The 14,342-nt window shown below is 36.4% G+C and overlaps 2 protein-coding genes across 11 annotated transcripts in view; one reads left to right on the top strand and one right to left on the bottom strand.

The window, feature by feature from the left end:
* Window positions 1–14,342, top strand: part of hiw (MYC binding protein highwire) — a 173,024-nt gene that overhangs the window by 131,515 nt on the left and 27,167 nt on the right. The window lies entirely within an intron of this gene.
* The window catches only part of LOC118440516 (uncharacterized), a 21,353-nt gene continuing 13,750 nt past the window's right edge, over window positions 6,740–14,342 (bottom strand). Inside the window, exons 2-4 of the mRNA XM_035863664.2 lie at window positions 9,774–10,193; window positions 9,360–9,652; window positions 6,740–9,273 (exon numbers count right to left, since the gene is read on the bottom strand). Of these exons, the coding sequence (XP_035719557.1) occupies window positions 7,500–9,273; window positions 9,360–9,652; window positions 9,774–10,193 (2,487 nt within the window). The 3' untranslated portion in view covers window positions 6,740–7,499. The remainder of the gene's footprint in view (window positions 9,274–9,359; window positions 9,653–9,773; window positions 10,194–14,342) is intronic.

Here is a 14,342-nt window from a genome sequence, read left to right as displayed (position 1 = left end):
TTGTAAATCATTTAGAAAAAATATCAAAGATACAATTGAAAAATGTTAAATTATTATTATTATTATTATTATTATTATTATTATTATTATTATTATTATTATTAATATATATAGCGTGGAATAATTAATTTCGATATTCAATTTGTTCCTTTAATGTTCTTATTCCTCTCTTTATCTTATTTTATACAATGAATTCATTCTAGTGTCAAATAGACGTCACAGAGTGGTTTAAAGTCAAAGGAACGAAAGAGTAAGAGCTAGGTGAATTAAGTTCTCAATTCGATTCAAAGATCATTTCCGTTCCGATGATCTCATCGCTACTTCTATGGTTTTATTGGTCTACATATACAGATCTCCGTTACAGGAGATCGCTATCATTTATTTTTTTTTCTCACTTTCTCTCTCTCTCTCTCTCTCTCTCTCTCTCTCTCTCTTTTTCTCTCTTCTATTTATAAATATATATGACTGGTAATAAATTTGTAATATAAAAGAAAATCTTTTGCGAACATTATTTTCTTATCAAAATCGTTCGTTCGCCTTCGATAAAATACAAAAAGAATAATGATAATAGGAAAAGAAAAATAAAAAAAGTAAAGAAACGAAACCCAAAAAAAAAAAAAAAAAGAAAAAAAAGAAACATGGACACAGAAGAATCCAACATTTCTACAAGAAATCGAGTGGACCGATAAGTCTGCTCCAGCAAACCGAGCGAACGATAAGTTTTCTGGACAAGCCAACGATCAATCAGAACAAAATATAACCGTCCATAGCTCAGCCGTTATCGAAATCATAAGGGGTGAGAGAGAGAGAAACAGAGAGAAAAGAGAGACAGATCATCGACCTTTGACATGTATTTCATTTTCTGAAAATACAAATACCCGATCAACGACGAATAAAATAGAAGAGAGAAAAAGTAAAAAAAAAGAAAAGTAAAGAAAAAAAGAAGGAATAATTTTTTCGAACGATCGAACGAATATATCCATATCCTAAATAGATCGTAATGATAATATAATTAAAATAATATTACCCAAATTGAAATTTACTGGAATATTATCCACCTTCATTATCCGTTCGGTTAAGTACAATATCACTTCAAAGGCTTGAATTCTCGTGCTTTCGCACAATAGGCGATAGTTACGGCTAATTTCTCGGTAGAAAGTAAATGCAATTAATGTTCCCTCTTGCGTTACATACCACGCATTCGATGTAACATTTTCAGAATGATCTCATCTTGTTGGCCCAATGATATTTCATCTTTCTCTCTCTCTCTCTCTCTCTCTCTCTCTCTTATTTTCCATTTGGTGTAATCAACGGATTTGTTGGAAAAAGAAAAAGAGAGAGAGTGAGAGAGAAAGAGAGAAAAAGAGAGAGAGAGAGAGAGAGAGAGAGATAGCGTTTTGAAAAATGTAACATCGAGGAAAATCACCGAGATGCAGGTGCAGAATGAAAGTTTCGAAAGAAACGCCACGTGGAAGGAGCATCGATGAAAAGAAGAACCATGAGACGAGAAGGACGAGGAGGACGGCGACAACGATGACAGCATGAGTCTGAACCCGCATAGCATCTTTCAAATAGTTCTCCTTTCTCTCTTTCGGATGCCTTTTGTCGCGAGAGAAGCGTGAGAAGCTTCCGGAGTTTGGATCTTTATAGATTTCCAAGATAGTACTTATATACTTGTTCCTTTTTCTTTCTCTATTCGAGTACTATGGCCAGATTTTCTATGGTTAGAAACGAAGAACAAAGATATGAGATGTGAATTGAGAAAAGAGGTAAAAAAAAAAAAAAAAAAAAAGAAAAAACATTGCTTAAGGAATAATAATTATTAATTCGATTCGTTTAATTAAATTCGTATATCGTCGAAGAAAACTTATTGTCTTTCTTTTTATTTTCTTTTTTCTTTTTTTTCTTTTTTTTTTCTTTTTTTTTTTTTTTATTTCTTTTTCTTTTTTTTAGATAGGCGGAATAGCTTTTTTGATACTTGCAGAGATAGACTGACAATCTCGTTCGTTCGATATATAATATGTATGTATGTATGTATGTATGTATGTATGTATGTATGTATGTATGTATATATGTATGTATGTATGCATGTATGTATGTATCGACGATCGGGAATCATTTCGAAACAAGCTACGATCGTTCGGAATTTGTATTTTTTTGTGGACGTCTATTCGATCTCGCTCATCCAGGAAAACGTGCTTTTCCACCATTCGATTTGTTCCCATAGCGTATCGCGACCAGCTATGAAGCTGTCCTTTCTACCGCAGCCATGCACCATACTGCTATTAATATCGCGGAGTATATTTAGATTTCAATGGGGAAGCGAGACGAAGAGTCCCTGCCTCTCGGACGATATGCCGTCTGCAAACTGCAATGCCCTCGGCGACGTTCGCGATTTACAAAGAAAATCTCGAGGACTTAGAATATAGTTGATCGAGAATCTTAATATCGAACGAATTATAGTAACTTTTCTTTTCCTTCTCTCTTTTCTACGTCATTTGATTTATTTCAAATCGTACGTACGATAAATTCAAAAATCGTTGAGATCAATGTATCATTTCTTTTACTTTGTATTTTGATTATTTGGACTTACATCGCGCCTAATTATTTTTTAATTCGAGAAAGGATCTAAGTGTAATATATTTTTTTTCTTTATCATTCTCTTTTCCCTTCTATTTTTCTTTCTCTCTTCCTTCCTTTTCGTTCTCTTAGATCTCTTCTACTTCCTCTCCCTTCACCATACACACATATACACACACACATACACACACACGTAAAGACATAACCGCACACGATGGTAAGTCGTGTCTGCCACGACGACATCCTGTTTCTCGATTCTTCTTTTCGTTTTTCTCTTGTATGCGAGTGCCTCGAGATTCAACACGTGACTCGCAAACGTTCCGACGTTTCACGGATGCAACGAACGAATTGCCGGAACGAATAAGCGCACAAGAATGAAGAGGAAAAGCTACTAATGAAACTCACGGCTAGTATGTCAACCGATACTCTATTGAATCTTTAATAAGGAAGTCTCTGGTAGTCTGGAAGTCTTTAGGTAGGCTTACCTAAAAACGAACACTTATCTGAGACTTTTTTATTTTTAAGTTATAATAATATATCTATAATAAATTCACATATTAGGTGTAACAGAGATAAATTCGTTTACAAATATAAACATGTTTTTAATTCTATTTATGTTATGATCTAATAGTAGACCGATTTCTTTCTTTCTTTTCTTTTTTTTTCTTTCCTTTTTTCTTTTTGTTCTTTTTTTTTTTTTGTTTTCTTTTTTCTTTTGCATTTTTTCTCGGTATTAAAAATTTCACATTTGTTCGTTCAGTTTAGAAAAAGTTATTCAACTTGAAAAATTGTTTGAATATTTTTGTGACTGACTGTATATAGAGAGACATTCGATTTAAAGGTCCATTAGACCCTTGGTTGCAATATCGTTGCGACACGTGACACGTCGGATCGTAAGGCACAGACGGTGGATATTAGGGCGCACCATGTCCCCTATACCGTAGTCACGACGAAATAGAAACGTCGATTGAGAGCATTCGTCGAAATCATACATCGTTCAAAGATAACTATCTCTCTTATCGTTAGAATTTCACGTTAGTTCGATCTATATTAATATCTATCATACTAATAGAATGATTATCATGATAATTATTATTACAAAATGGATTATAAAAATTATATCGATCATTGTTTTTCATCTTAATGATAAATAAAACTATTCAAACGTAACTAATCTATTATATATCGATATTAGTTTATCCTATCATGAACTCGTTGTCATCGTACAACCGCAATTTCTTTTCGACGTTGTCAATGCGGTGAAACGTAATAAACCGCGAAACAACTTCTCCGTGCGGTTTGGACAAAGCGAAAACAAAGCGTTCGTTCATAGAGAGGAAATCTAATTTCCATTGGTACCTACGGTTCGCGTAACTTTCCAAAAGTTGTTGTACCATTGTAACAAAAGTGGAAGGGTTGATCGTCGACATATTTAATTTTATGAATACCGCGACATTACGATATATAACGTAATAAATAAAACAATTTATATTGAGGAGAAACGTCGAGAAAATTTAGAGAAAATCCTTATCACATTTTTATAATTCTACGGGGAAATTTGTGTATCTATAATACATACATATGCATGCATGCGTGTGCACGCATGCTCACGCACGCATATGTGTATGTGTATGTATGTGCGTGTGCATGCACTAATAAAAGTTGTTTCTTGCAATGCAGAAAGTTTATTTTTATGAGTAGCAGAGCTCGAAGCATCCCTCGAGAAAATTCAGAGGAAAAACAATCCGTGACTTAGGTCTCTCTTTCTTTTGAATGAAGGTTTCTTTTCTTATTCTTTTTTTCTTTCTTTTCTTTCTTTTTTTTTTTATTTTATTTTATTTTCTTATCTTGACAGAAAACACACGCGAAAGAGAGAGAGAGAGAGAGAGAGAGAGAGAGAGAGAGATAAGAGGCGAAGAATTGGCATTTATCGGTTAAATCTAAGAAAGCTCGTTAGACAGAAGGAGCCATAGGGCTTGCCACACGGCCCTTCGTGATTTTAGTATCTCAAACGGTTCACCTAGCCCTATCATCGTTCCGTATTATCGTCCCGTATCCTTCGAAGATATCCTCTGGCATACTTCGATCGATTGTCGTAGTATCTCGCAGGGATTAGGTCAGGGACCAGAGAGAAACAGGTTAGAACATCGGCAAATCGAATGGGAGAGGTACGGCCATCCGAGTGATGAAATGATTGGCTGCTTGATGAAACATGATAGAGTTGCCAGGCTGCCCTATGGATTATTCTCACACGACCACACCATCACGCGACTCGCGATCTCTCTTACAAGCTTCCGCCTTAATTCTTTCTCCCCATCTTCTTTCTCTTCTTTTATTTTCTCTCATATTTTCTCATCAAAAATATTTCACACAGAAAACACCATGGACGTCTATTTTATTTATTAAATCGTTAAATATTTTTTCTATATTATTCGTGGATTAATATTGATACAATTTTCAAATGAATTCATTTCCTTAACAATATATTTGCCATTTATTATTGTCTAAGATTTTTTTTTTCATTAAATAAACATTGTCTTTTTTAATAATCAGGATAGATCATCGTTTTAATCGAAGATCATTTAAAAGAGGAAAAACAATCGAGACAATGATATCTACGATATATGTACGCTCGATAATTATTATTATGAAATGCCATTTGCAGGTGTACAATCTGTATTATATTTTTTAATAAGAATTATACGGTCTATTTTTAATTCCGTTAAATTTTTTTTATCGTTATTTGAAAATCGATTTGTCGGCTTACAACTGATTTCATTACAAAAGTCCGTTTCCTTTTGTTTTTAAAACGACTTATAAAATAGTCGTTTATAACCGAGCGTTTACCTTCGAAAATCCTCTTAGTAAGAAACGAAGATCGAAGGTGGAAAGGAAGCAACAAATTGCTTCTCGTCGAGAACTCGTTAGCCCTCCCATCTCCCGCGACTTTTCACGACGAGCAGCCGGTCTCGAGAGAAATGACACTCTTATCTGAGTAATGGACCACCATAAACAATCCGACGAATCGGCGCACGATAGGAGCAACTACTTCGGATAACTCGAGCTATCGCTCTTCGGCTTGTCGACGGCATTGCAATGCGAGATAAAGACCGTAAAATATTTTTGGGCGAGCTTAACTCGGAATCGTACCGTTTTCATTCGATATCTCAAATCTTTTCTCGATCGATTTACGAACAATGAAATTAATCATTTTTATTTCACCATTTTGTTTCAGCAATTATTAAATGCTTTCTCTATATAAATTTCTTTCTTTTTCGTACATTTAACGAGAAACAAAGTTTCGAGTCTTTTAAAATGAATTGGGAAGAGAAGATAGCAACCATTTGAACGTCAACAGCTGCGACACAGGCTGTGGTTCGGGCCACGATGCTGAGGGCACGGCTAGTCGGTTTCCTCCTCTATTTGCTCCTCTCGCATTCCATGCTGAATAGTTTGGTCTCGCCGTGGATATACACCGACTACGCCCAGAAAGAAGAGAAGAAGAAGAAGAAGAAGAGAGAGAGAGAGAGAGAGAGAGAGAGAGAGAGCGAGAAAGATTAAGAATATCTTCTCTCTGACTTTTCCTACTCCGACGAAACTCCTGTTTGCTTTTTACTTACAAGTGGATCTCGAAGTGTTTCGGAGCACCACTGCGAACGGAAGAGAAAGAGATAGAGAGAGAAAAAGAAAGAAAGAAAATGAGAGAATAAAAAAGAGAGAGAGAGAGAGAGAGAGGAAGAAAATGAGAGAATAAAAAAGAGAGAGAAAGAGAGAGAGAGAAAGAGACGAAAAAATCCAGCAACGACCTCTGAACTCCACTCGACGGAGAAAGACTTCTAACGAGGGCTTAACTACGAAAGAAAGAAGATCGAGAGTCTAAGGATCGTAAAATTCTTCGAGATAAGAGGGGACTAGTTCTTAGACGATAGTACTAGCTACACGATAGAAATAGATGCAGGAGTTTGCGACGTCCTCGGGATAGATAGAAGTACGATAAGAACGCGGGCCAGCTAAAGGATAGAATACTTAATATAATAGATGACAAGACTTTCGACCTAGTCAATCGATAACGCACGAAGAAAAGAGTTTCCTTTCGTGTTCCAAGAAAACGATAGCTCGTGTATATAATTTATCTTTAGGAATGGATCGGAATAATAATCAACAGTGACGTTTGGTCCTTGTAAAATATTCTTTTATTAATACCTGTCGCAGCATATTTTTACTATACACGTAAATCTATGGTACATTTGTATCTCGGAAATACTCGCTTTAAATAGATACGGCCAATCTTTCGTCTTTTTCTCACACGCGCGAACGAACGTTCGCGCCACGTTATAAAATGTCTATTTCGATGATAGAGACGTAAGGAAGAAGAAATTAAAGAAAAAAGAAAAGAAAAAGAAAAAGAAAGAAAGAAAGAAAAAAGAAAAAAGAGAGAAGAATTAAAAAAAAAAAAAAAAAAAGAAAAAAGGAATAAAAACAAAAAAAAAAAGATAGTAAAATAAAACCGAAAAGATGAAACACCGACAAAAAAGAAAAAAAAATTCCAATCATACGCGACCAAGCGTGACGATCGTGAATGATAGAAACAAGTTTTACGATGGAAAGAACATATATGAAATCCAATTACACTATTTCTCGATATGTTTTTTCCTCGCTTTTCTTTTCCTTTTTTTGTTTTCTCTTTGTATTTTTTTTTTTTTTTTTTTTTTTTTTTTTACAACGCGCAACTAATATAACTTCTCGCTTTGTGAACGCTCCCTTTTTATACCGATCGATTTATGTTCGGTATTAATGGACAAAAATTGAGCGTAGGAGACGAGAAGACGGGAAATATGTTACGGGGAACATAGTCTTCGCTCTCAGACACGATACATACACATAATATTTATATCACAGATAATCGGCGATAAGGTTGGTTACGCCTTAGCCGTATTACTCGATTCTTGATCGGGCTTTGTAGGCAGTGGTCTGTTGGCCATTTTCGCGGCCGGCGTCGAGGTTTGAGGTTCCGGCAATTCGGAATAGAGATGAGCGGTTGCGTCGGACGGTTCAGCGTACTCGCACAACAAGGAATTCGGCCTCTTGTTATTATTATTGATCTTCGTTGCACCGAGAATACTCTCGCCGAGTGCTTTCAAGAAACTCATCGGCCTCCCTTGATTTCTGACGGATTCCAACTTTGGACTTTCTGGAACGTCGAGTTCTCTCTGTTCTCTATTCGCGGAGCAACCATTAACAAGATGATCGTTGACGACGTCCGGTGGTAAAGGTTGAGGTGCTCTCCCTGCTAAACTCGTTAAAACCGGTTGAGAGAGACGACTTGTACTTGGAACTGTCTCGTCACCAGGTAACTCGGCGTAGAGATGATTCTGATCGCTTGTCCTTTGGTCACGAGGTTCCGTGTACTCCGTTATGGGTGGTCTCGTTTTTAAACCAGCTGGTAAGAGTTTCTCGAGGGATGGTACTCTTGTACCGACACTGATCGAAGGCTTTGCCGGTCCCCGATGTTTCTTTGTTTTTGGACGGATCACGTCGTAAGCGTTCTCCTCTCCGGGAGTACCACCGGTTTGTCTGTCGTTGTTATTGTTGCAACTCTCCTCCACCTTGATCAGATCATAAAGGTGTTCGATCATATCTCTAGCTTGACTATAGTTATCGGGATCGTTTAATCTATCTCTGAGATCCCTCAGGTACTCCTCCGTTAGTTCCTCCGGCAATGTTTGCGTAGCCTTATCCTCAGTGTACTGATAAAGTCCAACAGTTTCGTCCTCTTCCTCCTCGACGACGTCCGGTTGAGTTTCCACCTCTAGTATTCTTGTCTCTGGTTGGAGACCAGCGTACTCGTGAACGCTAAGTCTCGATATTGATCTTGCCGATGTGGCAGCGGTCATGCCACTGTTGGGCGAAAACCAACTGGTGAGATTCATCAAAGGACCCGATGTTAACTTTGGACAGACACCGCGTCTTCGCATGTATAAAATTCCCGAGGTTAAGATAACGACGAGAACGGTAAAAACTGCGACGACGCAAATCACAACGATGATCCTTTTTTCGCGTTCGAGCTGTTCCGGATCGCTCATTTCTACGTCAAAATAACCTTTGTGTCTTGGATACACGTGAGGCCCAACGCTAGGTGGACTCACGCTCGGTTCGGGCTTAGATAATGGCTTTTCACAATACACGTGACCATCCCCCTTCTCGCAAATCAATCTCGTGAAATTTCTCATATCCAAATAACCTTCGGGCAAATTGAAACATTTTTCGAGAAATTTATCTACCATGCAATAGCTCGAGTCCATCATCCACGATATCGAACTATTTTTTCCGGTTATTTCGCGCACCCAATCCTCTAATTTGCAATTGCACTTTTCTTTGAAATAATTATTCCCAACACGTGCTGTATTCACTTGCTGTGAAATCGCGATGAACTTCAACGAATTCGGCTGTGCTTGTTGAATGTGATTTCCTGTAAATGAGAATTCAAATTTCGGCGCCGATTTTGTCGGCTTTGCATCCATTTCTGCGATGATCGCATCCGACTCGAGATCGACGAAGAGATTGTGCTCGATCGCTATATGATTCCATTGATGTAAAACGATCGATCGATTGTGAAGACTTTGGAACTCGTTATTGCTGAATGTCACAGTTGCCGCTGATATCTCGATGGCACCGGATCTCACGTTGGATAATCTAATAAATTAAATGCGTATGGAATTTTTATCAATCAAATTAAATCGATCGTTTAGATATATATCCATTTATCAATGTTTTTTTACCTGGAATACTGAATCGTAACGTTATTATGTCCAGCCCGAAAAGCACCGCTCTCGATATATTTCAGTCTAACGTCAACGAATTCGAGACTTTCGATAAGAATCTTATCACTGAACGCTCCAGATTCTATTTCCGATATCGAGGCGTTACTGATGATCACATTGAAAATCGACATTGCGCAAAAGGCCTCCTTCCGTATGACCTTCGTCCAGATATCGTCCATTCGTACTTCTGCAACCGATGATGGAAAAACGGCAGTGGGCAATTCTGTGATTCTTACGCTTTGGAACATAATCTAAAAAGAAGGAAACATAATTCTATATATATATAAACATATATATATATATATATAAAATTATTATATATTTATTTCTTATAATTTAAGAAACAAAAAATGCAATTAGAAAAAATTCAACCTTGGTCGCTTGTCCATGCCGGCCATATTGAGAAGACTCGAATTTAAAAGCATTGCTAGAGAGCTCTAATGTCGGCACCTCCTTCACTGTTATCCACAATAACCAGAAAAAGGCGTTCGGCTTTATCGCGACGTGTTTACATCTAGATATCGAAACACTCAAAGTACCACGCGAATTCCTAAAGGCGTGACTCTCGATTATTACGCTGTTGCACTCAGAGACCTCGAGGTGTGTGTTCGGTGCTCTCAAATTTTCAAAGGCCTGCCTCTTCGCTATAACGCTGTAGATACCGGATACGTGGACCCTTTTCAGCGGTGCACCGCCAGCGAATGCACCGCTTTGGATTCTCAATTCTCTGCAATGAGAAACCTCAACTTCCATCGCCTCCGATGGAATCGTTCCTTCTAAAAGTTCCACGACCTATAAACAAAAAAAAAAACATCCAAGATTTTTATTTATCATTCTCGATGCATAATAATGATGATGATGATGATGATGATGATGATGTTTTATTCAATAAGATTTTTATAAGAAAAAAGAAAAGAAAGAAAGGGAAAGAAAATATATACATTTTTATTTGACAACACTTTTTTTACTTGTCGCATGACGTTATACGACCTGGTACGTGAAATATTTTCATAATATATGAAAGTATAGTCACGTAAAAAGAAAAAAAAAAAAAGAGATAATAATAATAAAGTATACAGTATCTTGGTTAAAATAACAAATTCAATGTTCTTCCGAATACAAAGTATAGAATTCTTATTTTTATAGTCGTTCGCAAATCTATTTTTAGTTCGCCTTTTATGCATCATCAACGACGACGAGTCTTACGATCATGGTAAATAATGATCGTAGAAAATGTTCCATCTTATGGCAAAAGATATATGAAGTGCGAGAAAGGGGGTAGTTTATTTATTCGTAGTACCGTTATCGGACTATATTGTGCCAATATATCGTAAATAATGTGTAAAAGGTTATACGTAACCGATGTAGAGAAAGTATCGACGAGTTATGCATTCTGGATAAAATACGAAGATTGGAAAATATGGATGCGGAAAGTCGAGTATTCTATATTATGTACATTTATGTTTTTCTATGTCCGAAAGAAAAACAAAAAATATCTATCGAATTTGAGAAGATTATGTTTTCAAGAGAGAGAGAGAGAGAGAGAGAGAAAAGAAATTGATTCTCGCGTGAATAAGATCGAAGAAAATGGGGTGAATGCGATCATGCTCATAATTTTTCTAACGTAACTCCGATAAAACATGATACATCGATAATCGCCAAAAGGTGAAACTTCAGTATAATCTTAGATACTTTATGCATCGAAAAGTAAGAAGAAAGAGTAATTTATTAGCTCTTACAGAACGTGCTCCTTCATTTCCACGAAATCGTGAACCACAAATCTCGCTTCAATGAATCGATATCGAGCACGAACGAAGCAATTTGTTGATTTTACAACGTTGGCACGTTTCAGTGAGACTACAATGAATCGAGTTTAATATAATCAATGGAAAATAGAGCTATAAAATATGCATAAACATTCATGTATATTTGTTTACGTTCGATAATAATCCAATGAAAAATAATGTTTCATTTAAAAGAAAGTTTTATTTACGAATAAATGTTCCGTTGGATCTATAGAAAATCCTTTTTAATACTAATAGTACGTGTAATGCAAATAATGTAAACATTTATTAGCAAAATATTGAAATTCGTCTAGCGTATTCATTTCGAGGAATAGACTACTCGTTTGTATTCCTCCAAACGAGATACACGTCAGCCATCGATATAATATATACGAACGAAGGTTATATTTTTTGTTTGCCATTATATCTTTATTATTATAATTTGATATCATATTATAATTTTTTATTTAATTTTTATAATTACGTGTTATATTTCCTTCCACAGAATATATAGATAAACCGCAAGGAAGATAATAATAGATAGAATCGTTGTAGTTACACGAGGCAACTCAAGACGTTCAGAGTTTCAAGGTTACTCCTTGAATTCATGCATACAACTCGCATACTTCTCGATACGATAGACCGTCTGTTATTGGCCCACCGTTTAGTTAGCTTTAGAAGTACATCCGCCGACATCAACTTCCGGACTACGCCATATTTCTATTAAGTTTCTTCGAACGTTAAATCAATCTACACTCATGCGATTTTATTCGTATTAAACATCGTAATAATATCATATATAAAATGAATTGAATCTTTTAATATATTTACGAGATATTGGAATATATGTTTATTTTCACGCTTCGTTTATTTCCCTTTTTAAAAAGTCACGAATAAGTTCTAACAAAGACTAGATGGATTTTTATCGAAAAGAATGAAAATGAAAAGGAAAAGAAGAAGAAGTAAAAGAAAAAATTTTAGACGCTTTTCGACGATTTTTTCTTTCTTCCGATGCATCCGTCTATCTTCGTTCTCTACGTAAACACGAAGGGTGGAGTCGTTCGCATCCCTCTTGAAGAGAAATGTTCTTTCCCTTCCCCCTCTCCCCCCCCTCCCCATGGAAAAATTTTAAATGCGTTGGAACGACTCCCAAGAAGTCGAATCTTGAAATTTACATGAGAAAACGCATTTCTTTCTGGCTAGGAAATGGACTTTCCGCCGACACAATGCGATGAAATGCATCGTCCGATGATACCGGCGATAACTCTAAAGAAAACTACTATTCCTCTTTATTCCTCGAATGGTTTTCTCGATTAGGTATACAGGGAAGAAAGTCCGAAAGAGCGCATAGAAATCCTTCGAAAAATAAAAAATAAAAAAAATAGAAAAAGGGACGCACTCATATTTTACAAAGGGTTCCTTTGGCAACGAAGAGTTATTGTGAAAGAGCCATTACAGGATCGCCCTTGCTTTAAGATAGGCACGTATCCATTACGAACTAAATTCATTATCTCGAGATATTTCCGTCTCTCGGATATCACAACATCCATTTAGCCGTACGTGTTAAACGAGAGACTGAATGTACGGTATTAAAGCGCTCTCGGCAACGACAACTTGATTCATTGTAATGCATTCCAAGAGGTACGTACGAGTAGAAAATATATATATATATATATATATATATATATATATATATATATTCTTTACTCATTTAATTGCACGAAAACGATTGTAAAAGATCTATTAAAAAATTTATTACAATTTCGTATTAATTTAAACGATCTTTTTACAAATAAGTATCTACGTAAAGTAACATAGTTTTTAAGAGGCAATGACCAACTTCGAGAACGTTTAATGAGTAGGATCGAGCGTAATACTAGAAGAAGAAAAAAGTGTAAACCTACGTTCAGCAGTCATCGTTTCGCAAACTAGCGCTCGTTTAGTCGAAGAACGAAAATACGACTCTTCAAAGAAGCGGAAAATCATTTAAGGAGTTCGTTACCAGAAGGATGATTCACACACGCACTTGTAACGTCGGTGAAAAAAAAAAAAGAAAAAAAAGAAAAAAAAAGAAAAGAACAACCGTGCCTTTGGTGTTTCTTTTTTTTTTTTTCGCCTATCTCGAATATCCCAAGTCGCTGTATTTAGTTGTATGTAATACGAAGCTAGAAAAGGAAGGTACGCGAGCATAAGCACGAGCATGAACACGAGTGTAAGCAGGCTGCTCCTATATCCGTTTTCTTCTCGTTTATCGGCTTGCCGCCGGTCGAGCGTAATTTGCGACTCGATTTCAAGCAAGAAGTTCGCCTTGAACCTATCCACCTGTCAGTTCGCCCGCTCGTTTGCCTGCTTGCCTGCTTGTTGCCTGCCTGTTTCTTCGTTCGCACGCTCGCTCGCTCGTTCGTTCGTTCGCTCGCTCGCTCGTTCGTTCGCTTGGTTGCTCATTCGTCTGGAAGAGAATCGTATTCCTGAAAGTGCATCATCTTCCATAAACGAAGCGATATTATCTTGTCAGCCTATCGAATCGAATAACGAACGAGATTACGATGTTGATCGAGATATTGCGAATTCTCGTCGAGAAATATATTCAAGGACGATATAGAGAACATTCTGGTTATAAAGTAACGCTTCGAGTAACCGCATAATGTTATGTAAACGCTTAGAGTACTTTTTCAAGGTTCCTCGTCTTAGTTTCGTCCTCGAACACTTTTTTTTTTTCAACACCGTCGAAAAATTACAATGATTTTCAATTTTGACGAAAAAGAAAAGACGAAAGTAAGACTCCTGAACCGAGAGTAGACGATAAATATTCTCTCTCTCTCTCTCTCTCTCTCTCTCTCTCTCTCTCTCTCTCTCTCTTTCTTTCTCTTTTTCATTTTTTTATTTTTTATCTAGAAATGATTTTGAATTTAAATATTTAATAATGAAATACCGGGAATAATATTGCGATTTCAATTTCGTTATTGAAAAGATCGTTTCGTAGTAATTACCGTCAACTGTAATCGAATTATTTGAAACATCATATCATAATTCTTTCCTCTGAAAAAAAGAAAAAATGAATTAAGATATTCTTCATGAGGACGATCGTATTACGAGGAGGATATTTTGATTCAAGGATTATATTAAAACAAGCTGTATAAAGGTGAACGATCCTTTA

Source organism: Vespa mandarinia, chromosome 2 (genome assembly GCF_050613455.1).
Source record: "Vespa mandarinia isolate Hongniang chromosome 2, ASM5061345v1, whole genome shotgun sequence".
NCBI classification, from domain to species: domain Eukaryota; kingdom Metazoa; phylum Arthropoda; class Insecta; order Hymenoptera; family Vespidae; genus Vespa; species Vespa mandarinia.
Note: the sequence above shows the minus strand (reverse complement) of the source record. Positions and strands in the feature narration are given on the sequence as shown.